Source organism: Heterodontus francisci, chromosome 18 (assembly GCF_036365525.1).
Source record: "Heterodontus francisci isolate sHetFra1 chromosome 18, sHetFra1.hap1, whole genome shotgun sequence".
NCBI lineage: Eukaryota > Metazoa > Chordata > Chondrichthyes > Heterodontiformes > Heterodontidae > Heterodontus > Heterodontus francisci.
Genome location: NC_090388.1, coordinates 76,134,231 through 76,158,641, shown reverse-complemented (window position 1 = coordinate 76,158,641; position 24,411 = coordinate 76,134,231). Strand labels below are relative to the sequence as shown.

Below are 24,411 nucleotides of genomic sequence, written 5' to 3'. Positions count from 1 at the left end.
CTTCTTGACATCTAGTCATGTTAATCCTGAGCTGAAAACTTGAAATGATGATGTTTGGATTTTCTGCAAGAGATGGAAACCAACAACTTCCATTCATATAGTGGCCTATAAAATACCAAATGTACCAAGGTGCTTCACAGATGGGCATGAGGCAAATGGACGCTGAGCCAAGAAAGAAGAGATAAAAAGCGGTGACTGAGAGCTTAGTCGAAGAGGCGAGTTTCAAGGAGTAGATTAGAGGAGGAGGGAGATGAAGGGAATTCACAGGCGGCTAAAGGCAGCACTGCCAACGGTCAGATGAAGGGGAGGGGGATGCGCAATAAAGATGAGCATTGAATTACTTTTGCACCATATGTCACAGTCACAATCCCAAAATGCTACATGAAGCATGCTGAAAATATAGGAGGAGGGAAATGGGCAGTATCAAAATGAGACAACGTGGTATATGTACTTGAAGAGGACTAATTTCCGGGGTTTTGAGGGAAAAGATGGGATTTGGGATTAAGTTGGCCAGCTCTTTCAATGAGCTAGCACATGCACACTGGGCCGAATGGCCTCCACTGTGCTGTAAGCTTCTATCTCACTTACTGCACAATACTCCTTGACCACAGTTAATTTTAGAATTTTAGACTGAACTGAGACTGAGATGCATAAAAAAACCTTCAGAATTTTAAGAAGCAGTCTATATTGATCTATTGTGTATGTTAATATTTCATTATTATAGTCGGGCAGTACAAAGAGGAAGACTTCCCCTCAGCACTATTTTCTCAAGAAGTCCCACGGGATTGAGTATAACGGTTATTTTATACTTTGGCCGTTGATTGATTCAGCCAAGTGCCATCCGTCATTGACGACACTTGCATCATTTTACATTTTCCGTAGCCACATGATATGCTGTTTTGACCAATCATGATCCACAGTGTACGAGACTTGTGGCCCCATAGAAACAGTTGTTCCCTTGGCAACAGTTGTTGCCTGAAGGAGATTACTGCTGCTCACTTTACTGCTGTAATTTGGATTGTTCCCAATTGCTGTGTCACATTGCAAGTTTAAACGAGGGCTCAACTTGTATTTCCCATGCAGTTTTAGACATTCACTTAATTTCTACAGCAGATACATTTCTTTCTAACGTGGAGAGATTCATGAGTCGCAGCCTCAAGAGTCCGTTGAATCAAATTGAGGATTCAGGAATGCTGGAATGTTTAATACAAAGAACAGATGTCTAGGAGTGTATTATGAGGAAAAGTCACAGCTGAGAGAGTTACAATGACATCATACAGCATGATAGAAGCAGATAAAACAAATTCTGCAGTGCAGCTGCATTATTTAGATGAAGAAGAATTACATTTGCACCCCTCACCATGAGGCTTTGATGAGGGGCCACCTGTTTAGATGACCACTGACCCTTATGTCATTGACAGTCAAAGCTGTTGCTCCCTTCAACAGATTCCCAGCAATCTGGGTCTCCTGTGTTTGGGCTCTATTTATGAAACAACAACAATAACTTGCTTTTTTAAAAAATTCTTTCATGGGATGTGAGCATCACTGGCAAGGCCAGCATTTGTTGCCCATCCCAAATTGCCCTTGAGAAGGTGGCGGTGAGCCACCTACTTGAACTGCTGCAGTCCATCTGATGCGGGTACACCCACAGTGCTATTAGGGATGGAGTTCCAGCTTTTGATCCAGCAACAATGAAGGAACTGTGATATGGTTTCAAGTCAGGATGGTGTGTGAATTGGAGGGAAACTTGTAGGTGGTGGTGTTCCCATGCATCTGCTGCCATTGTCCTTTTAGGTGGTAGAGATCACAGGCTTGGAAGATGCTGCCAAAGGTGGCCTGGTACGTCTTGTATATGGCACACACTGCTGCCACTGTGTGTTGGTGGTGAAGGGAGTGAATGTTGAAGGTAATGGATGGGGTGCCAATCAAGCGGGTTGCTTTGTCCTGGATGGTGTCGAACTTCCTGGGTGTTGTTGGAGCTGCACTCATCCAGGCAAGTGGAGAGTATTCCATCACACTCCTGACTTGTGCCTTGTAGATGGTGGACAGACTTTGAGCAGTCAGGAGGTGGGTTATTTGTCAACAGAATTCCAAGCCTCTGACCTGCTCTTGTGGTCACAGTATTTATATGGCTACTCCAGTTCAGTTTCTGGTCAATGGTAACCAACCACCACCCCCCGCACCCCCAGAATGTTTATTATAGTGCCTTTAATGTCGTAAAACATCCTAATCACTTCATAGGAGCATTATCAAACAAAATTTGACATTGAGCCACACGGGCATTATTAGGATAGGTGACTAAGAGTCAGTTTTAAGGAGCGTCTTAAAGGAGGTGAGGGGTAGAGAGGCGAAGTGGTTTCGGGAATGAATTCCAATGCATAGGGCCTAGGCAGCTGAAGACATGGCCACCAATGATGGAACAATGAAAACTGGAGATGCTCAAGGGACCAGAATTAGAGGACTGCAGAGATTTCAGTGGGTTATAGGTCTGGAGGAGATTATAGAGGTAGGGAGGGGAGTGACCATGGAGGCATTTGAACACAAGGATGAGAACCGAGTCTAAGCTTCCCAATTCAAATTTATTAAGAACCGGAGCGCCCAACAAGTTCCAAGTGGCAGAGGCCATGAGCCAGGTCACAAGTCCTCGCTGGAAGGGATTTGACTTTGAAAGCAAGAGTCCCTCTCTACTTAAAGTAATTTTACAAACTGGACTGCATCAACTACTGTATATAAAAGCAAAATACTGCAGATGCTGGAAATCTGGAATAAAAACAAGAAATGCTGCAAATACTCAGCAGGTCTGGCAGCATCTGTGGAGAGAGAAAAGCAGAGCTGACGTTTCAGTTCTGAGTTCTGAAGAAGGGTCACTGACCTGAAACGTTAACTCTGCTTCTCTCTCCACAGGTGCTGCCAGACCTGCTGAGTATTTCCAGCATTTCTTGTTTTTATTACTCCATCAACTACTGGCTGCCTTTACAACCTTCATTGGGTGCGTCCTGTGGAGACAGAGCCTACCTCCATTGAAAAGATGTGCGAATTTCTTCTGTGGAGACTCCAGCATGGTGACAACTATCCAGGACCTTTCCAAAGGAAAAATCCAGATTGATGGGGTGAAAGGCTCTTTTTTGCAAAGTTTCTACGAGAAATCAGCCGTAAGCCATCTCAATCAAGATTGTAGGAGTCATGGGTCCAAACCAGGACAGTGCCTCAAATTTGGCTTCAAACCCCCTTGCCGTACCTGATATGGGAGTTTTCCATGTGGATACTAATTGCCTGAAGTGAAACAGTGTTCATATTTGGTCTATCACCAAAACAGTAGGTTTCCAACATTGCCCACTTACGATTCTACATCAGCTTCACCACCAGCAAACCTCTCCCAGCATGATTTACAAACAATCTCCCAAGTTATAGCTGAAACAAATTTGTCTAGAAGTCTGCATCCTACCCAACACCTTCAACTCAATGGCCTCCACTGGCTTCCCAACCTAAAACATATCGCCTTTAAAATCCTCATCCTTTTTTGTCAATCCCCCCACAGCCTCACTAACCATTCAAAGTTTTCTAGTTCTTAGTCCCAACTTGCAGCCTCCATCCTTCCAATTCTGGAATGCTGTGTGTCCACTAGCATCACCTCCCCTCCCTTAGGCTGAGACTCCCACATTTGTGACATGTGATGTGGCCTCTTTGTAGGTGGGATGTGATGCTTGATTATAGTCTGGAAAACTATTTTGAGTTTAAGAGTTCAAGTGGAGGCCTCTTTATTACTGTGCAGTAACCAGGGAGAGGGGGGCTTACATCTTCTATATTCAAGCGGTCAACATCCCCCGGGAAACATGAGGAGGGGCATAAATAACCCAAAAAAAGGGGAATTATCCTGATGAGAGGCAGTCACTAGGGGCTATATGAAGGCACATGATTCAGTTCTTGCTGCAAATCTTATTTTCAGTTTTCTTTTTCCTTAGGAGTATTGCAGGCAGAGAGATCTGGGCGTACAGGTCCACAGGTCACTGAAAGTGGCAATGCAGGTGGATAAGGTAGTCAAGAAGGCATACGGCATGCTTGCCTTCATCGGTCGGGGCATAGAGTATAAAAATTGGCAAGTCATGTTGCAGCTGTACAGAACCTTTGTTAGGCCACACTTAGAATATTGCATACAATTCTGGTCGCCACACTACCAGAAGGATGTGGAGGCTTTGGAGAGGGTACAGAGGAGGTTTACCAGGATGTTGCCTGGTCTGGAGGGTATTAGCTATGAGGAGAGGTTGGAAAAACTCAGATTGTTTTCACTGGAACGACGGAGGGGCGACATGATAGAGGTTTACAAAGTTATGAGCGGCATGGACAGTCAGAAGCTTTTTCCCAGGGTGGAAGAGTCAGTTACTAGGGGACATAGGTTTAAGGTGCGAGGGGCAAAGTTTAGAGGGGATGTGCGAGGCAAGTTTTTTACACAGAGGGTGGTGAGTGCCTGGAACCTGCTGCCAGGGGAGGTGGTGGAAGCAGATACGATAGTGACGTTTAAGAGAGATCTTGACAAATACATGAATAGGAAGGGAATAGAGGGATATGGGCCCCGGAAGTGCAGAAGGTGTTAGTTTAGGCAGGCATCAAGATCGGCGCAGGCTTGGAGGGCCGAATGGCCTGTTCCTGTGCTGTACTGTTCTTTGTTCTTTGTTTGTATTTTAGTGACGTTGATTGAAGGATAAATATCGGCCAGGGCACCAGGGAGAACTCCCCTGCTCGTCTTTGAATTGAGCCATGGAATCTTTTACATCCACCTAAGAAGGCAGACTAGGCCTCAGTTTAATGTCTGTTCCGAACAGCAGCACCTCTGACAATGCAGAACCTGCTCAGTGCTGAATTTTGTGCTCAGTTCTCTGGAGTGGGAGTTGAACCCATGACCTTCTAACTCAGAGCAAAGCTGTTACCAACTGAGCTATGGCTGACACCTGTCCAGTTGTTAAATTGGCAGTTTCTTTACATCAACTTGACTCTTCAAGAATATTCATGCAGTGTATCTGCCTGAGTTCCAACGGGCTCAACAGCTGTAATGTGCTGCTGTTTGTATGTCAACCACCACCTTCTCAAGGGCAATTAGGGAAGGGCAATAAATGCTGGTCTAGCCAGCGATGCCCACATTCTATGAATGAACAATAAAAAAAACCTTCCCAGGTTGACTTTTCCCTATTAACCCTCTTTTGAAATGGTCATCTTTTGTTAGAAAGTTGCTTATAATTCTTCAGTGAGTCAGTCCTGAATCCAAAGGAACAAACCCTCAAATTTAGTGGAATCCCCTGCGATCACCTCTTGTGGAGTTTTACCCACATTGGCTGCCAGTGATCTTGTTTAGCGGTAATTATGATGAACTGGGACTTGGTGTAAAGGAAGCTTCTTTGACCATCCAGTGACACAATGACCAGGAAGCTCCCCAAGTGTGGTGGAAAGTCTGTGCTGACTGGTTTCTGCCTTAATAGTAGCCAGGATGCTGTACAATCAGCTTCACCACCCATGGGTTAGGGAGACGGGGGCTATCCGTTGGTCTTGTTGGAAGTGTGTGGACGTAGTGGGTGGCAACAGAATCCGGCCCGAATGTGATGGCCCCCATGGTCAAGTGGCCTGCCAACACTCTCCCACAAAGCTTACACATCACTCAGTGACTGGCACATTTGCCCTGTCCCCACCCCACAAAGTAGGGAAGGGAGAAAAATTAGTGAGACCAAAAGGAGGGGAAGAGGAACTTAGAAACATGGCTGTTCAATCAAAATCGCCAGTTGGTTAGATTCACTGTTATTAGTGAACCTCTCCTGAATGAATTGTCTACTTTGAGCTGTTCTGTCATGTATGTCCCTGACTGCCTTGCCTGTGAGAATAGTACATTTAAACTCCCATAATCTATTTACGTTTGGAGATGAAATTTAAGCTGACATAATAGCTTCGCCTCTGCGGGTTAGAAACTGGCAGTCGGATGGACTTTTAAAGAAATATGAGTCACTGCATCGCGACTAAGCTGTCACTAGTAGATGAGTGACGACAGCCTGCGTGTTCAGTCTCCCTGCAGAGCACATGATCCTCCAAGAACATCTCCGGCTCCTGCTGTGGGTTTGGCATCAATCCAGTTGTTTAAATACTTGAAAGAGCAGTCTGTCTACATACAAAAACATGTGTTTACTGAATCACAGCCGTTCACCCAATGCGACTGCCTCATTAATGATTTCAAAACATGATATTAATGACCCATGCCCAATGAAAGTTGCCGTTGTTGTCAATGGGCTGATGGGGCTTAATGCTCTTTAGGTAACCATCACCTGCGGCCCATTGTTAATGGTGACTGAGGTAGCCCATAGTGCTCAGCAAGACTGAAACCCCTCTACTGATTATGTAGATTATCGTAGAGATGTCAAACTTTTCTCTGTGCGGGATATATTGCTGCACTGCGAATATTAACTTGCTAAAGGGAAAAATGCTTGTCATAACTTCCAATAGACAGTGGCACCAGCCAAAGGAAAACAGTGCTGTGTTTTACAACAACAACAACTTGTATTTCTCTAGCAGCTTTAATGTAATAAAACATCTCAAGGTGCTTCACAGAAATGTTATAAAACACCCTGTGTCTGCGTGGGTTTTCTCCGGGTGCTCCGGTTTCCTCCCACAAGCCAAAAGACTTGCAGGTTGGTAGGTAAATTGGCCATTATAAATTGCCACTAGTATAGGTAGGTGGTAGGGAAATATAGGGACAGGTGGGGATGTGGTAGGAATATGGGATTAGTGTAGGATTAGTATAAATGGGTGGTTGATGGTCAGCACAGACTCAGTGGGCCGAAGGGCCTGTTTCAGTGCTGTATCTCTAAACTAAACTAAACTAAAATTGGACACCGGGCTGCACAAGGCAATATTGGGGCAGATGGCCTAAAGCTTGATCAGTGGTAGGTTTTAAGGAACGCCTTAAAGGAGGAAAGAGAGGTAGAGAGGCGAAGAGGTTTATGGGGGGAATTTCGTGATGATCAAGTCACCAAATTTTTAAAATATACTGAAACCTTATATATAAGCAGAAATCTGATGAACTTCAGGGCCTCTGAGATCTCCGCATGGACCTCCAGGGACCCAGGTTTGGAAACCCATCAATTACAGAGCATGTTCACCCTGGCAGAGCAGCATGGGTAAGCTCTGCCTCCATTAGTCAGAACTCGACTCTCAACCTCGAGAGTTAGCAGGAGAGGAAAATAAATTTAAAAGCAATAAAAATGTATAGAAAGGAAATTAAATAAAATCCAAGGAAGTGATTCCTGTGTTGGCTGCCCATTCCCACCAATATACTTGACGGAGATGCTAGTGACAGCCCACAGAGGCCATGGAAACAGAAAATAGGAGCAGGAGTAGGGCATTCGGCTCTTCAAGCCTGCTCCGCCATTCATTCTGATCATGACTGATCATTCAAGTCAGTAACCTGTTCCTGCTTTCCCCCCATATCCTTTGATCCCTTTCGCCCCAAGAGCTATATCTAACTCCTTCTTGATAACATGCAATGTTTTGGCCTCAACTGTTTTCTGTGGTAGCGAATTCCACAGGCTCACCACTCTGGGTGAAGAAATTTCTCCTCATCGCAGTCCTGAAAGGTTTACCCCGTATCCTTAGACTATGACTCCTGGTTCTGGACTCCCCCACCATCGGGAACCTCCTTCTTGCATCTACCCTGTCAAGTCCTGTTAGAATTTTATAGGTTTCTATGAGATCCCCCCCTCACTCTTCTGAACTCCAGCGAATATAATCCTAACCAACTCAATCTCTCCTCATACGTCAGTCCCGCCATCCCAAGAATCAGTCTGGTAAACCTTCGCTGCACTCCCTCTATAGCAAGAACATCCTTCCTCAGATATGGAGACCAAAACTACACACAATATTCCAGGTGTGGCCTCACCAAGGCCCTGTATAATTGCAGCAAGACATCCCTGCGTTTGTACTCGAATCCTCTCGCTATGAAGGCCAACATACCATTTGCCTTTTTTACCGCCTGCTGCACCTGCATGCTTACCTTCAGCGACTGGTGTATGAGAACACCCAGGTCTTGCTGCATATTCCCCTCTCCCAGTTTATAGCCTTTCAGATAATAATCTACTTTCCTGTTTTTGCTACCAAAGTGGATAACCTCACATTTATCCACATTATACTGCATCTACCATGCATTAGCCCACTCACTCAACTTGTCGAAATCACCCTCAAGCCTCTCTGCATCCTCCTCACAACTCACTCTCCCACCCACTTCAGTGTCATCTGCAAATTTGGAGATAATACATTTCATTCCCTCATCTAAATCATTAATATATATTGTGTATAGCTGGGGTCCAAGCACCGATCCCTGCGGTACCCCACTAGTCACTGCCTGCCATTCGGAAAAAGACCCATTTATCCCTACTCTTTGTTTCCTGTCCGCCAACCAATTTTCTATCCATCGCAATACACTACCCCCAATCCCATGCGCTTTAATTTTACATGCTAATCTCTTATGTGGGACTTTGTCGAAAGCCTTCTGAAAGTCCAAATAAACCACATCCACTGGCTCCCCCTCATCAACTCTACTAGTTACATCCTCGAAGAATTCTAGTAGATTTGTCAAGCATAATTTCCCTTCCATAAATCCATGCTGACTCTATCCGATTCTACCACTGTTCTCCAAGTGCTCTGCTATAAAATCTTTGATAATGGACTCTAGAATTTTCCCCACTACCGACGTCAGGCTGACTGGTCTACAATTCCCTGCTTTCTCTCGACCTCCCTTTTTAAAAAGTGGGGTTTCATTGGCTACCCTCCAATCTGTAGGAACTGTTCCAGAGTCTATAGAATCTTGGAAGATGACCACCAATGCATCCACTATTTCTAGGGCCACTTCCTTAAGTACTCTGGGATGCATACCATCAGGCCCTGGGGATTTATCGGCCTTCAATCCCATCAATTTCCCCAACACCATTTCTCTACTAATACTGATTTCTTTCAGTTCCTCTCTCTCACTAAACCCTGTGTTCCCCAACATTTCTGGTATGATATTTGTGTCCTCCTTTGTGAAGCCAGAACCAAAGTATGCATTTAGTTGGTCAGCCATTTCTTTATTCCCCATAATAAATTCCCTGTTTCTGACTGTAAGGGACCTACATTTGTCTTCACCAATCTTTTTCTCTTCACATACCTATAGAAACTTTTAGTCAGTTTTTATGTTCCCTGCAAGCTTGCTCTCGTACTCTATTTTTACCTTCTTAATCAATCCCTTGATCCTGAATTCTAAACTGCTCCCAATCCTCAGGTCTGTTGTTTTCCCTGGCAAATTCATATGCCTCTTCCTTGGATCTCATGCTATTTCTAACTTCCCTTGTAAGCCATGGTTTGGCTACCTTTCCCGTTTTACTTTTGCGCCAGACAGGGATAAACAATTGTTGCAGTTCATCCATGTGCTCTTTAAATGTTTGCCATTGCCTATCCACCGTCATCCCTTTAAGTAACATTTCCCAATCAATCATGGCCAACTCGCGCCTCATACCTTCGTAGTTTCCTTTACTAAGATACAGGACTCATGTCTCAGATTCAACTACATCACTCTCCATCTTGATGAAGAATTCTATCATATTATGGTCGCTCGTCCCCAAGGGGTCTCGCACCACTAGATTGTCAATTATTCCTCTCTGATTGGTCCAGAAAACCATCCTGTATACACTCCAAGAATTCCTCCTCTACGGTATTGTGACTAATTTGATTTGCCCAAAGGTCGTGTGACTTGCCCCTATTCTTGGCCTGGGGTCAGAATCTAGGAAATAATGGTGGAAGTGCTTGGGTGTTGGGGATTGTGACCTTTAGTCCAAGGTTTCCTTTATTCTTATCACCAAAACAAAGCAGTTTTTGAGAGTTCGGAACACAGTTGGCTGTATGTTCTTGCGAGCTGGACTACTAGATTTTGTAATAGGAACATACGAAAATAACGGGCAGAAAAAGACCAACTTCTCCATCTTTCCTGCCCCACACTGACAACACCCGGAGCATCATGGTTGGACATTTCCTACTATCGACCCCGACCCAGGCCCACCCCCAATCCCACCTTACTCCACCCCATTTAATCTCTTGTGGGAGACAAAAAGAACAGGGCCATTAATAGGAAAAAATTGTGGAAAATTCCTCTCTAATTCCCTCAGGCAACTAAAACCAGTCCAAGAGATCACATAGTCGGGCTAAATGCATTTTTAATGTTTTTATTGAGAAGACGGAAATTATTTTAAAGAGGTTAAAAGTTATAACTTTTTATAATGGTGTAGTTAATTTGCAGCATCTGCACCCACAATCTTTTTTTTCATTATAATAGGGGAAACTTTGGACAAAAGGTCACATTGTTTTCGTGTGTTGTGCCAAGCAACGGAACTGCAGGATTTTAATTCCAGCTGACATTCCCATTTGAGTGCTCCCAGTAGCTCAGTTACTGATCTCAGATGAGTCATGATACACCAAACTGGCAAAGAAACGTGTTGACGACAGGAAGTATAAGTCATTCGAGCACCCTTCTTAGGTCGCACTTTGCCGCCCCCTGGTGATTGGCCACGTCACAACACTGAAGGATGCACACGGTACTTTATCTGATTTCTCAGCTGGATTTCAGGGTGCCCATTTTAGAAAATAATGGAGGGGGGAAAAAATGGAACATTATAGGTGTACTTCCCCCTCATCAGGGGAACAAAATCCCTGTGTGGAGAAGGGTGAGATATGCGCATTGTTACATTGTTAAACACATGAATGTTTAATTTGTAGGTCTGAATTTGAATCTTCAAGTGCCATTCAGTCTTCCTCTGGCATGAGTTTGCCAATCTTGACCAACTATTGGGGAAGGTGCAGATTCTTTTCTCTTTTCCTACAGCATTGGAAAGGCAGAAAACCCATGGGCTAGATCCGAGGAGCACAGTACAGATGGGGGAGGGGAGTCAGCATTGCCCTGCCATGCCCCTTACCCCTATCCCCAGAATAATTTGTCAAATTATGAAATATGCCTTCACCAATATATGTGATTTAAAAAAAAACTGTTCATAATAGGATATTTTTCAAGTCCAGTCACTGGTATAATGTAGGGAAATACATCAGCCAATTTGTGCACAGCAAGATCCCACAAACAGCAATGAGATAAATGACCAGATAGTCTGTTTTTCAATTGAAGAATACATTTTGGCTCGGATATCAGGGAGAACACCCCATTCTATTCCTTGAATAGTACCACAGAATCTTTTACATCCACCTGAGACAGCAGCGTGACCTTTAGTCTAAGAGACAGTACCTCCGTCAGTGAAACGTTCTGAGGCTCGAACCCACAAACTCTGGTTCAGAAGTGGGACTGCAACCACTGAGACAAAGTTGACACCAGACACAGCACACGGTTTCTGATCAGAGAAGTATTTATAAGAACAAAAGATAAGAAATAGGAGCAGGAGTCGGCCACTTGGCCCCTCGAGCTTGCTCTGCCATTCAATACGATCATGGCGCATCTGGTCCTGGCTTCAAATCCACTTCCCTGCCTGTCCCCCATAACCCTTGACTTCCTTGTAGATCAAAAATCAGTCTAACTCAGTCTTGAATTCAAAGACTCAGCCTCCACTGCTTTCTGAGGTAGAGAATTTCAAAGATTCCCTCTGAGAGGAGAAATTCCTCGTCATCTCAGTCTTAAAAGGGAGACCCCTATTTCTGAAACTGTGCCCCCAGTTCTAGATTCTCCCGCAAGGGGAAACATCCTGTCAGCATTTATCCTGTCAAGCTCCCTCAGAATCTTGCTTCAATAAGATCACTTCTCAATCTTCTAAACTCCAATGAGTATAGGCACAATGTGCTCAACCTTTCCTCATAAGATAACCCCTCATCCCAGGAATCAACCGAGTGATTGCAGTGGCTGGAGAAGGTTTAGTTGTCGTTGTTTAGTAATTGTTAGTCATACCACAAAATCTTCAAGTTTCCCTTCTGCAGTCAAAAGTCAATGATCCTCCGTCAATACTGATTTTCTTTGCGGCCATTAGCGAGGAGCCTAGCTGTTGTTCATTGTTCTTGGCTACAAATGAAACCTATTCTTGTGCCGTACATCTTGACTTCCCCTTTTAATCTCAGTTTTTCATATTTTGAAATCAGTTCAAGATTCATGATGACAAGTTGTTTGTTGTCACCAACATGACTCCTTTGTGTGTTTTCATTACCTTTTTAATTCGTTCATGGGATGTGGGCGTCGCTGGCTAGGCCAGCATTTATTGCCCATCCCTAATTACCCTTGAGAAGGTGGCGGTGAGCTGCCTTCTTGAACCGCTGCAGTCCATGTGGGGTAGGCACACCCACAGTGTTGTTAGGAAGGGAGTTCCAGGATTTTGACCCAGTGACAGTGAAGGAACGGCGATATAGTTCCAAGTCAGGATGGTGTGTGACTTGGAGGGGAACTTGCAGGTGGTGGTGTTCTCATGCATCTGCTGCCCTTGTCCTTCTAGTTGGTAGAGGACACGGGTTTGGAAGGTGCTGTCAAAGGAGCCTTGGTGAGTTGCTGCAGTGCATCTTATAGATGGTACACACTGCTGCCATTGTGTGTCGGTGGTGGAGGGAGTGAATGTTTGTGGATGGTGTGCCAGTCAAGCGGACTGCTTTGTCCTGGATGATGTCAAGCTTCTTGAGTGTTGTTGGAGATGCACCCATCCAGGCAAGTGGAGAGTATTCCATCACACTCCTGTCTTGTGCCTTGTAGATGGTGGACAGGCATTGGGGAGTCAGGAGGTGAGTTACTCACCGCAGGATTCCTAGCCACTGACCTGTTTTTGTAGCCACGGTACTTATGTGGCTGGTCCCATTCAATTTCTGCAAGTTACTATTTTAAGTGTTTGGTGCCTGTCACATTTGACAAATAACGTCAGTATAAAAATCGTGTCATAGTTTGCGTTACACATGATGCCATCAAAATGGGACTGTAATCTTTTGTCATAATTCTTCACACTATTGTGGCACTGAAAATGTTAACATAAATTCTGCTCATTGAGTAGTAGGGCATTAAGCCATGCAGAGCTGTAGGTCTGAGGTTCAATTCGCAATCTGTGATGATATCTGCTGATCCTAGCTCAGGCTGTGATTGGGACAACACAGTAGTCCTGAGCTAGCAAGGGGCCCCTGCTCCTGATTGCTACCCAGTGTGCCCTGTTAGAAAGTACGCTGGTGTGGCTGTCAGGTAAAGGCAGCACTGGGCTAGGCTCTGATACCCCCACAGTTAATATGTTGCCAACATTCATTGACAGGAGTCACTACTTGGGTGAGGTTGGGCTGTAAGTGCCAGTTGAACTGTACCCAACAAAGGAATCTGTACTTTTAAAAGCCGAGGGCAGAAAATTGACAAAGAAAAACCCAAAGAGAAAAGAAAGAAAGAACTTGCATTTATAGAACATGATTTATGACTTCGATGTCCCAAAGCGCTTTACAGCCAGAAGTACTTTTGAAGTGTTGTAATGTAGAGAAGCTCGGTAACCAATTTGCCTACAGCAAGGTCCCACAAACAGTGAAATGATAATCTCAAGATAATCTGTTTTAGGCGCTGGATGAGGGATAAATATTGGCCAGGATACCTGGAGAACTCCCCTGCTCTTCTAAATGTGCTATTGGATCTGTTACGTCAATCTGAGAGGGCAGAGGAGGCCTCAGTTTAACGTCTTATCCAAAAGACAGTACCTTCAACAGTGCTGCACTGGAGTGTCAGCCTGGATTATGTGCTCCTGTCTCTGGAGTGGGACTTGAACACACAACCTTCTAACTCAAAGGTGAGAGTTCTACCAAACAAGTCATGGTTAACACCTGGTCAGTGCATAACACGCCTGAAATTGAATCTTCATCTCAAGTGCTATTCAGGCTTCCCTGTGTGATGTGACAGCAATGGGAGTAAAAGTTCGAACAAACTTCCCCTCCTTCCCCCACCAGTGAAGACAATGGTCAGCATGTTAAATAGAGTCACTCAAGGGCCAGGTTTCACAAGGGCAAAGTAAGTGATTTTGGACTACATGCTAATTGTGGGAAATGCTGTGGAGTCTTTTCAGTGTGTTGTGCATTGTCTGTGTCATTTGGTAAGACTGTTCTTTAGATGACCTCCTATTTAAAGTGTATGGTTTTGTTTTGCACCCCCTGCCCTGCCCCAGCTCTGCATGCCGAAAGGACTTTCTTTCAGAACCCAGGCTGAAAGTAGAGATCCACAGTTCCATTCCTTCCTCATCACCCGTGAAGACGGCTCACGTACCTATGGCTTTGTGCTCACCTTCTACGAAGAGGTCACCTGCAAGCAGATCTGCAGTGCCATGCAGACACTTTACCAGATGCACAACGTGGAACAGTACAGCAGCGTTTATGCCTCGTCCTCTTGCAGCATGGACTCCCTGGCAAGCAGCATCGATGAGGGGGACAGCACCTCACTGGCCAAGCTGCAACGCTACAACTCGTATGACATCAGCCGGGACACCCTATATGTATCGAAGTGCATCTGCCTGATCACCCCACTGCCATTCATGAAGGCCTGTCGGAAGTTTCTGCTGCAGCTGCACAAGGCGGTGAGCTCTCAGCAGCCCCCACCTCTTCCCCTGGAAAGCTACATACACAACATCCTCTACGAGGTGCCCCTGCCTCCACCTGGTCGCTCATTGAAGTTCTCCGGGGTCTATGGGCCGGTTATTTGCCAGCGACCTGGGCTGAGTGAGTTGCCCCTGTTTGATTTCCCGTTGCGAGAAGTCTTTGAACTGTTAGGCTTGGAAAACCTGGTTCAGCTCTTCACCTGCGTGCTTCTGGAGATGCAGATTCTTCTGTACTCACAAGGTAAGCTATATCTAGGTGGACAATAATCCACATCTTTAAGATTTGTCAATTAAACGTGCCAGTAGGTGGCAAATGCAATTAAGTGCATGTATTAGTGCAAGGTTAGTATTGGGAGAGCAAGTAACAAACGCCAAATGAAAAACTCATTAAGCCAACTGGTTGGAGTAAGTAAGGCACATGTGACACCGGGATATTGGGAGCAGGTTACTGGTGAGGTTACAATCAGTCAACAGGGGATGTGCATGTCAGCTTAATAAGCTTTCGTTGTTTCTAAAAACACTTGTGTGCTCTACCAATAATTAGTTGAATCCAGCTAGACTACAGTTACTAGGAAAGCAAAAAATGTTTTAAGCTTTTATTGATCTCTATGATAAGATTGGGATAAGTTTTCCTCTTGGTGAGCTGGCAGAGTGATTGTAAGATTCACCTGACTTTCATTTTATTACAATCATTGAAGAGGAAAATTTACCCCTTTGCTTCAAGAACAGATTTGTATTTGACACTTCTGGCATCTCTCGTTTGCATCATGCCTAAAGTTATAGACATATTCAACTCCGTTTGCAGGTATATCTAACAAATTCATATAAGAGCAACAGAACGTGTCAATAAAAAGACATAGCTGAAAAACAAATCACCATAAGGAACTACTGAACATGCATGAAAATAACAAATCAAGCAAGAGCTGTCGGCAAAACCTACCAATAAAAGAAGGGAGAATAAAATACGTGTGTTCTGCTTTTTGTACTTGAGGCTGTTTCGGTGGGGTTGGGGGTTGGTGACCTTTGGTATCTAAGTCTTTGGGTTCAGAATGAGAATTTTATGAAACACCTCTAACAGTGTAATTCATTGGATTACATTAACTGTGATCTCTTGTGACATTTTGCAACGGTGGATTGTTCACAAGGTCCATTATTTTGACTTGGCATCAGATACATTACAAGTACAGCGCATGTTAAAGGAATAAGAGGTTTTATCCTCAGCTTGTGTGGGACCGCAAAGCTGGGCTTAATCTGCCATTGCTTGTCACAAGATCACTCGGTAAATCCTGATGAGGAAAGGACGTTCGGGCCCTCTTGGCTCATCTTGCTCGTCTGCCCAATACAGCATCCAATTGCCTCTTGGATGACACCCAGCTTCTGCCTCCACTATATAACTTGAAATCCTTTCCAAGTGTTTTGATTCGTCTTTATCTGCAGGAGATGCTAGAGGAAAAAGACTAAGGTTCATCTAGTTTGCCCTGGTTGTCACGCGATACAACAATAATGGAGTTGTTGACTAATCATTGCAATCAGTGTCTATCAATTAGTTTAAAACAGGCTCAGACCTGATATGAGAAAAACACCCAGTGATAGAGAGCTTTGGGAACCATAGATCTGAAGTCACCTGTCCCTCCCGATACTTGGCACATCATGTCTCAAATTACTCATACTACTATTCCCTGCTCTTATTTGAATAGTGTCATGGGATCTTTCACATTTACCTGAACTACCAGAACAGGCAGTCAGAACCTCGGTTAAGCAATTCACCTGAAAGGCAGCACCTCCAGCAAGCAGTATTTCTTCAGAGTTCCAGTGAAGTGTCAGCCTGGATGTGGGCTCAAGCCCTGGATTGAAGTTTGAACCCACAACCTTGTGTCTCTGAGGCATAACTGATGCTAAAGGAGCCAAGCTGAAAAAGACAAGGGGGAGGAGAGAACCTTTGGAGAAAAAAGGCTTCCCTCTGTGTGACACAACAACATTAATCCTAACTGTTCCATCTGTTCTCAATCATAATTAGATACTGTGATATAAAAGATGTCAATACTATGACATTCCTACCTTTTGTGACCAGCATATTTTTCATGCACCTGATAATTAAATACACTGGGTATTAACTACATTTTCCAGATCACTTGAAGGACAATCTATTCACTCAAATGCATAATGTAAATATCTAACAGCAAGGCAATTTGCTTTGCCTACATTTCCACACCATGTCTCCAGGAAAACAGATTTAGTGGTGTTGGCTCCCTATTCTTTATTTGCAAGAGGGCAGCAAATGGCCAAGGATTTGGCAGCTACTTGACGAGCCTCCTGCTTTATGCATAGACCTTTTTATATTCTATGCTTGTATCAAAAGAAAGAACAATGGTATTTTTAAAGCACCTTTCACACCTCAGGTTGTTCCAAAGTGCTTTACAGCCAATGATGTACTTTTGGAGTGCAGTTTGTAGGCAAACATGGCAGCCAATGTGTGCACAGTTAGATCCCACAAACAGTTTGTGTAATCAATGATTTGTTATTCTATATTTTGGCGATGTTGATTGAGGGATGAAAATTGGTCAGGAGAGCAGGAGAACTCCCCTACTCTTTTATAAGGTGCCATGGAATCTTTTATGTCCATTTGAGAGGGCAATGCAGGGCCTCAGTTTAATGTCTCACCCAAAAGACACCACTTCCGACAGTACAGCACCGCCTCAGCACTGCACTGGAGTGTCAGCTGAGATTGTCTGCACAAGTCTTGAAGTGAGGCTTGGAACCCACGACCTATACTGCCTCGGGAATTTTACGACTGCCAAGTTACGCAGCTTGTTTTATTATTTTATTCTTGCCAGTCTTCTGCTTCTGTCACCCAAGATGCTGACTCCTTGTTGAGTTATAGTTTCACAAACATCAGGTGTCCTCCAGTATCTCACCCAAGTGGCCTCAGACCCAATGTTCTCATCACCCCAGCTGCTGAAAAAGGAAGATGAAGAAAGTGAACAATTTGCAGGGCTATAGAGAAAGAGCAGGGGGTGGGTCTAATTGGATAACTCTTTGAAAGAGCCAGCACAGGCACGATGGGCCAAATAGTCTCATTGTTTCATTCTATGATTCTGTGTTCATGGGTCTTTCAAGCCACTGTCAGGTCTCCAGTTAAGAATGAGTGCGTTGAGTCCAACTAGGGATGAGCATTAATTGCCGGGCTTGCCAGTGACACCAACATCCCTAGATGAACTTTAAAAAGTTCTTTCTGATGTGTGAACTTGACTGTAACTTGAACTTTTGTGGAGAGCTTTTCTTATTGAGCCTTTGCTTAGTTAGGAAGGGACTTAATACACCAAGCTACAAAACAATAGACTGGGTTCAACAATAGAAGTAAAATAATTAGATTGACCAGGCACCAGACACTGACTCCCAAAGGAACTCCTGGATCTCAGAACCTATTTGAAGCATTTGGCTGGTACAAGAAGTACCACACACCATGACTCAGAACTTCCTGCAGTTCCAATGACTAAAATAATGAGATTGTGTTCTGGAATGAGGCCAAAACTATTCATTTGAAGCAGTTAACTTGAAACTGTTCCACAAAATCAATTATCTTGTAGATTTTCTTGCCACTTTTCTCTGGTCGTTAGGATGTTGAGACATTGCTGGGATACGATTCCATGGGTGGCAGGCACCCTCTTGTGCAATTCCACGCCCCCCCACCCCACCCCCCCAGGTGCTCATTAATCATGAGTGAATTTTGATGGTGTCAGCAAGGTACAGGAACAGGGGAGAGGGGAGCATCAGAACCAAAGTGGCTCCATTCTCGCTCAACATCCAAAGACCTGCACTTGCAACATGAATAAGTGAGCAGTTAGGGACTGGAGCTCCTGGTTGATTTACACCTCTAAGGCAATGCACTGAGGTCAATTATAATACCACTGTTAGTGCATCAGAGGTGATCAGGAGAGACCTAAAGATTGAATGTGGAGTTGTCCTGGCCTCAGGGCTCAGCTCTGAGGTGGGTAAACTCGATGAGCTATTAGTGAAGCTAATATCTGTCTTTATGCCATTTTGTGAGGTATTTGCCTTCAATTCATTGATGCTGCAATAAAGTGTCAAGAACCATTATGATGCAAAGTTGTTTCCATTAACTTCCCACATATTGAGTTCACAATTCTGATCAATGCAATTAGGAAGAAAAAAAAACCAAGCAGGTTATCTTGGGTTTTTCTTCTACATCTCTGGATCATTGGGTTTGGGAGGACCCTGAAAGAAAGGCACAGCCCAAATGGTCTGGAAAAATAATGCATGTGTAGAAGAAAAAACAATTTTAAGGAATTTTTTTTCTGTTGCTTGCAATATCTCCCCATACCGGCAGCCATGCTGTGACCAAGATGGAGGTCAGGCTGCAAGACTGCTGGGTTTCGACATCCTGACAAATTTGTCAAGGATCGGACGAATCCTTAACCCAACGTGGCCCTCATCCTGATGACCACCTTCGTGTGTGGCTGCATCAAGCTGTGTGTAGATCCCCAGTACGCAAACTCCAAGTGTCACTACGTGCTGAGGTTCTATCTGTCCCCGGTGTTGCGAAGGATGGGCCTGGTCACATTGCCGCGGAACGCTCCGTGCAGTTGGGCGGTGCCGTACCACCTATCCTTCGTGGAGCAGTTTCTGCGGGAAAACACCTTTGACCACCGGTCCATCAGGCAGTGGTCTGCACGGAATGTCCTCAAGGCCCTACGGGAAAAGGAAACGGTGGATCCTGTCGGATGGTTCCCCGAGCAGACCGTCAAAGTCATTTGGCGGAATGCCTCATCACAAGAACTTTCAAACAAGCACCAAGACGTAGCTTGGCTGGTGGTGAGAAGGGCCCTCCCCGTCAGATCCTTCATGCACACCCGAAGTCTGGCCCCCTCCGCACAGTGCCCCCGCGTTGGCTGTGGTGGGGAAGAGACGGTCGCACACCTCCTCCTGGAATGTGCCTTTGCAAAGCAGGTGTGGAAAGAGATGCAGTGGTTTTTGTCAAGGTTCATCCCAAGCAGCTCTGTAACTCAGGAGTCTGTGCTCTACGGGCTGTTCCCAGGGACGCACACCGAGACAAACATCGACTGCTGCTGGAGGACTATCAATTCGGTGAAAGACGCCCTTTGGTCTGCCCGAAACTTGCTGGTCTTCCAGCGCAAAGAGTTGTCCACCACCGAATGTTGCAGACTGGCACATTCCAAGGTCCAGGACTACGTGCTGAGGGACGCACTAAAGCTTGGGGCAGCCGCAGCAAAGGCTCAATGGGGAAAGACCACAGTGTAAGGTTCCCCCACCAAGCTGGACTGAGGGGCTGGATCAATGGGAAACCCCTCGAACTGTATCGTTAATATTCTCAATTGCTGTAAATGTAAAACTGTAATTGACATGACAATTGTGAAACGGAAGGGTTGGGAAGAAACTCATGAGAGTATTGAAGGAAACTGATCTCCCTTGCAATGTTTGTATTTTTTGGTGCTGTTTGGAAACTGTTTGGCAATGTAATTTTTACAGATTTTTATGAATAAAGTATATTTTGGAAATAAAAAAAAAGGTAGCTCCTCACTGAAGGGCCTCCTAGTGTTTACTGCCAGCCTTAAATCTAGGAGTGAATGATGACCAAGTTTAGATCGTTGGGTTATCTTACATCAGCCAGTTTCGATAGAATATGAGTTCACCTCACTAACCCTCAATTAGGATGCCCACAACTACTGACAGAATGAATTAGTTCTTTCTTACCAAATCAACTTGGTAGGAGTCAGACAGTGCATCATGCACTACCATTTGTTCACTGGCATTATAATTATCCCAACTTAATTATTGCATGCACAAATAATTAGGAGATATAAATAGTTGTAGACAGGGTCATCTCGCAATTGAATAGCAGAAGTTATAAAGGCAGTTCAGTGTATTACTGTATTTCAGTATTAACTGGAACACTGATTATCAAATTATAGTTGAGGTCAGTGTCTGAGACTACTGCCAATTAATGAGATTAATTTAGGACTAACTCCTTAAATATCTGACAAATTAGCAGCGTTAGTTAGCCAGTCTATTGAATGGATTACAGCCTGAGTGTAGGTGGTCTGTATTCACCATATTTATTAATGACTTAGATGATGACATAGCCACATATTCAAATTTGCCAACGACACAAAGATAGGCGGCATTGAAAGCAGTACAGCCAGAAGCATAAAATTACAAATAGATGTTAATAGAATAAGTGAATGGGCAAAACTGGCAAATGTATTTCAATGTAGACAAATGTGATGTCATCTACTTTGGATCAAAAAGGATAGGACAGGTACTTTCTAAACGGTGAAAATCCAGAAACAGTGGAAGTCCACAGAGACTTGAGGGTCTAAGAACCCAGATAATGAAAATGTCATGAACAGATGCAGAAGATAGTCAAAAAGGCTAATGGAATGCTGGCCTTTATATCAAGAGAACTAGAATATAAGAGGGTAGAAGTCATGCTTCAGTTATACAAAGCTCTGGTTAGACCACAGCTAGAGTATTTCCCACAGTTCTGGGCACACCCTTAGGAAGGATATATAGGCCTTGGCGGGAGTGCAGGATAGATTTACCAGAATGATACCTGGACTCCAAACTAGGGTTGGCAGCTCAAGGGGTGATATGATCAAAGTATTCAAAATATTAAGGGGAACAGATAGGCCGGACTGGGAGAAACTATTTCCAATAGTTGGGAAGTCTAGAACTAGGGGCATAGTCTAAAATTTAGGGCCAGCTATTTCAGGAGTGAAAATAGGAAATCCCTCTACACACAAAGGGTGGTAGAAGTTTGGAACTCTCTTCCGCAAGTGGCAGTTAATGCTAGATCAATTGTTAATTTTAAATCTGAGATTGATAGATTTTGTTAAAATATTAAGGGATATGAACCAAAGGTGGGTATATGGAGCTAGGCTGCCAATCAGCCATGATCTCATTGAATGGTGGAACAGGCTGAGGGCTAAATGAGCTGCTGTTATGTTCCTATGGTCAGCAATGTTTCAGAAGTAATAAGAACTTATCCTTATCATTGAGGGGTTCAGTTGATGGCTCACCATTCCTTGGATGTTAATTTAGGCTTCCAGGACATCGAGTAATATATCTGTCTTGGTAGCGGCGTGATCCAATCCTCCCAGTTCCCTTGCTGGGCTGAATCCACTGTACGCACTGTTGATTCTATCTGGAGAAGCTGGTTGAAATCGTACCTTCCTGATTCCAGTTAACTTACATCTAAGTGTCATGCATCTTGCTGTCTGTAGCTGGTTAGTACAATCTGGCGGAAATACTCTAGTGCTTGCAAAGGGTGTCTTTCTACATCTGCTGGGTAAAGATGATCCCACGACAGAGGAGCAAAATAAGGAAGTGAAAAAATCTGATTTGAGGCTGAACATCCTCTCGTATACTTTAATTCAAAGAAAAACCCCTTTCTATTCAGTTGACAACTTGAATGACATGGCACAAGGGAAAGAAAGAACTGACTTCCAACCTCAGGATGTTCCAACGCACTTTTACATCCAATGACATTTTTTTTGAAGTGTGGTCATTTGCAATATGGGTTTACCTCTTCTGGTATCAATCACTTCCAATAGTCATGTAATGAGGCACGAACACCTTAGCAGGCTAAACTATACTTCTTCTCCCCTCGCCTCAGTCTTATTCAGGACCAGATATGGCATGACGTATTTATATTCCCACTAATGAACTCTCTCAAGGCCTGTGTCTTCAAAATGGGCTTAATAAGGAATGTTGGTTTCTATATACCAGCCTTCATGTTCTGGTTAGCTAATAAACCTTTAATGATTTAATAGATTTGGTCTCTGTGGGTCCCCATGGCCCCATTATGGATACCTTTAAGCTGAAACTCCATTTTTGAGGGCACCTTTCAGATTCAGGCAATATAACAGGGCCTTTTCCATCCCTTGGAAAATGATTATCAGGGCAATGACAAATACAGTTTAGTAAAGAGCGATGCATAGGTGTCTGCAAGGTGGAGCAAGATGACCTCAGACCTTCACTCATTGCCTATTGGCTAAATGCCTTTCGATCTCACCTTCTTGAGACCCAGATGACCCTTGAACTCATTGTGCAACAAATTGTTGGCTCAGACCTGCTCCTTGTATTTCTGTGATAGTGCATTGCTTCACAACTTGCCTCGCTTATGTCTCTGTTCCACCTCAGTTACCTTCCTGTTTCAGATATGTGCATTATCATGCTGCTGCCACAATATACCTTGCTACAAAGACTATTGCTCAATTGCACATCCATGATGGCTAAAATTGTGGTGATATGGTGATTGGGGGTCAAGCTGCCTCACACAAGCAGCGTGATGCCTTGTATAGCTGGAAGTAGCAGCTGAATGAAGGGGCCTGCCTTATTCTGGGTAAGTGTGGCAAAACTGAACGAGGAATGCGAGCTAAAATAGCTGAAGTGCATTGCATGGCAGATATATAAATCCGAGGCGCCACAATGCTTGTAAAGGGGGAGGGGCATAATTTAATGCTGCCAATTAGGGGAAGGATGGGTGCAGACACTGTGAAGAATGCACTTCAAGCAGTGTCATGGTTAACAACACAGCATGTGTGCACATCCAATTCCTGAAAGGGCTAAGGAAGGAATATCCACTCTCTATGCCATTGAATAAACTACACAACACCAAAGAGAAAACATGGGTCTCAGAGTACATTGATTTTCTATTACATAACCATCTGGTATTGTGAATACACCTCCCTGCTGCTGTCCAGGCCTCCCATCTCTCTGCCATTCACAGAATGTCTCTGTCTGCCACTCGCCTGCCTTGGGACTGTGATCCCAAGTACATTTGAACTGAAGTCCTACCATTACCCCTCGGTTTCTCTCTTTTACTGGGAGAAAGAAAAGGATCAAAATAGATATATATATATATTGCATTTATATAGCACCTTTCTTAACCATAGACGCCCCAAAGCACCTTATAGCAAATGAAGTATTTTTTTTGAAGGGTAGTCACTGTTTTAATGTAGGAAACATGGCAGCCAGTTTGTTCATAGCAAGATCCCACTAACAGCGATGAGATATTCACCAGGTAATCTGTTCTTCATGATGTTGTTTGAGGGATAAGTATTGACCAGGAGACCGGAGAAAGCTCCCCTGTTCTTTATTGAAATAAGGCTGAGATACTTTTACGTGCAGTTGAGAGGACAATGGGGCCTCATTTGTCATAAAGTATAATGTCTCATCCGACAGATCAAATGATGCAAGCAGGGGCAGGGATCTGCATGGTGTTTGCACCCATGAAAGAAGATTATGGATCACTGAGCTGCTCAGACAGGAAAGGTCCCAGGTCAGTGCAGAGTTAGCATTGGGGCAGTGCCAGTTGGCCTCAGCACCCGTCCCCACTCCCTTCCCGGGGCGAGAGAAGGGCAAACTTAGCCAGGGTGTCTGCTACGTATAGCCATCGAGTGACTCATGCTGAAATGCATGCACATGTGGATGCAGGGTGAAGGTGGGACTACGGTCGGCTGTAATGCCTTCCACAGTGGAATAGCCTCACACATTGAAACAATAGCCACTTGCTAATGAAATCAAACACCACCCATAGTCAGGGTGTCGGCAGCTTCAGGAGAGGTGCGGTGGTGGGATTTCTGACAGCATAGAAGATTAAGAGGTGTCCTAATTGAGATGTTCAAGGTGATTAAAGGATTTGGTTGGGTTGATAGTGAAACTATTTCCTCTGGCGGGAGAGTCCAGAACAAGGGGGCATAACCTTAAAATTAGAGCTAGGTTATTCTGGGATGATGTCAGGAAGCACTTCTTCACACAAAGGGTAGTGAAAATCTGGAACACT

The 24,411-nt window shown here is 44.3% G+C and overlaps 1 protein-coding gene across 3 annotated transcripts in view; it reads left to right on the top strand.

The window, feature by feature from the left end:
• LOC137379731 (DENN domain-containing protein 5B-like) overlaps nt 1-24,411 on the top strand; it is a 299,114-nt gene that overhangs the window by 148,190 nt on the left and 126,513 nt on the right. For all 3 annotated transcript variants that reach the window (XM_068051032.1, XM_068051033.1, XM_068051031.1), the window contains one exon: nt 14,160-14,826. In XM_068051032.1, the coding sequence (XP_067907133.1) occupies nt 14,160-14,826 (667 nt within the window). The remainder of the gene's footprint in view (nt 1-14,159; nt 14,827-24,411) is intronic.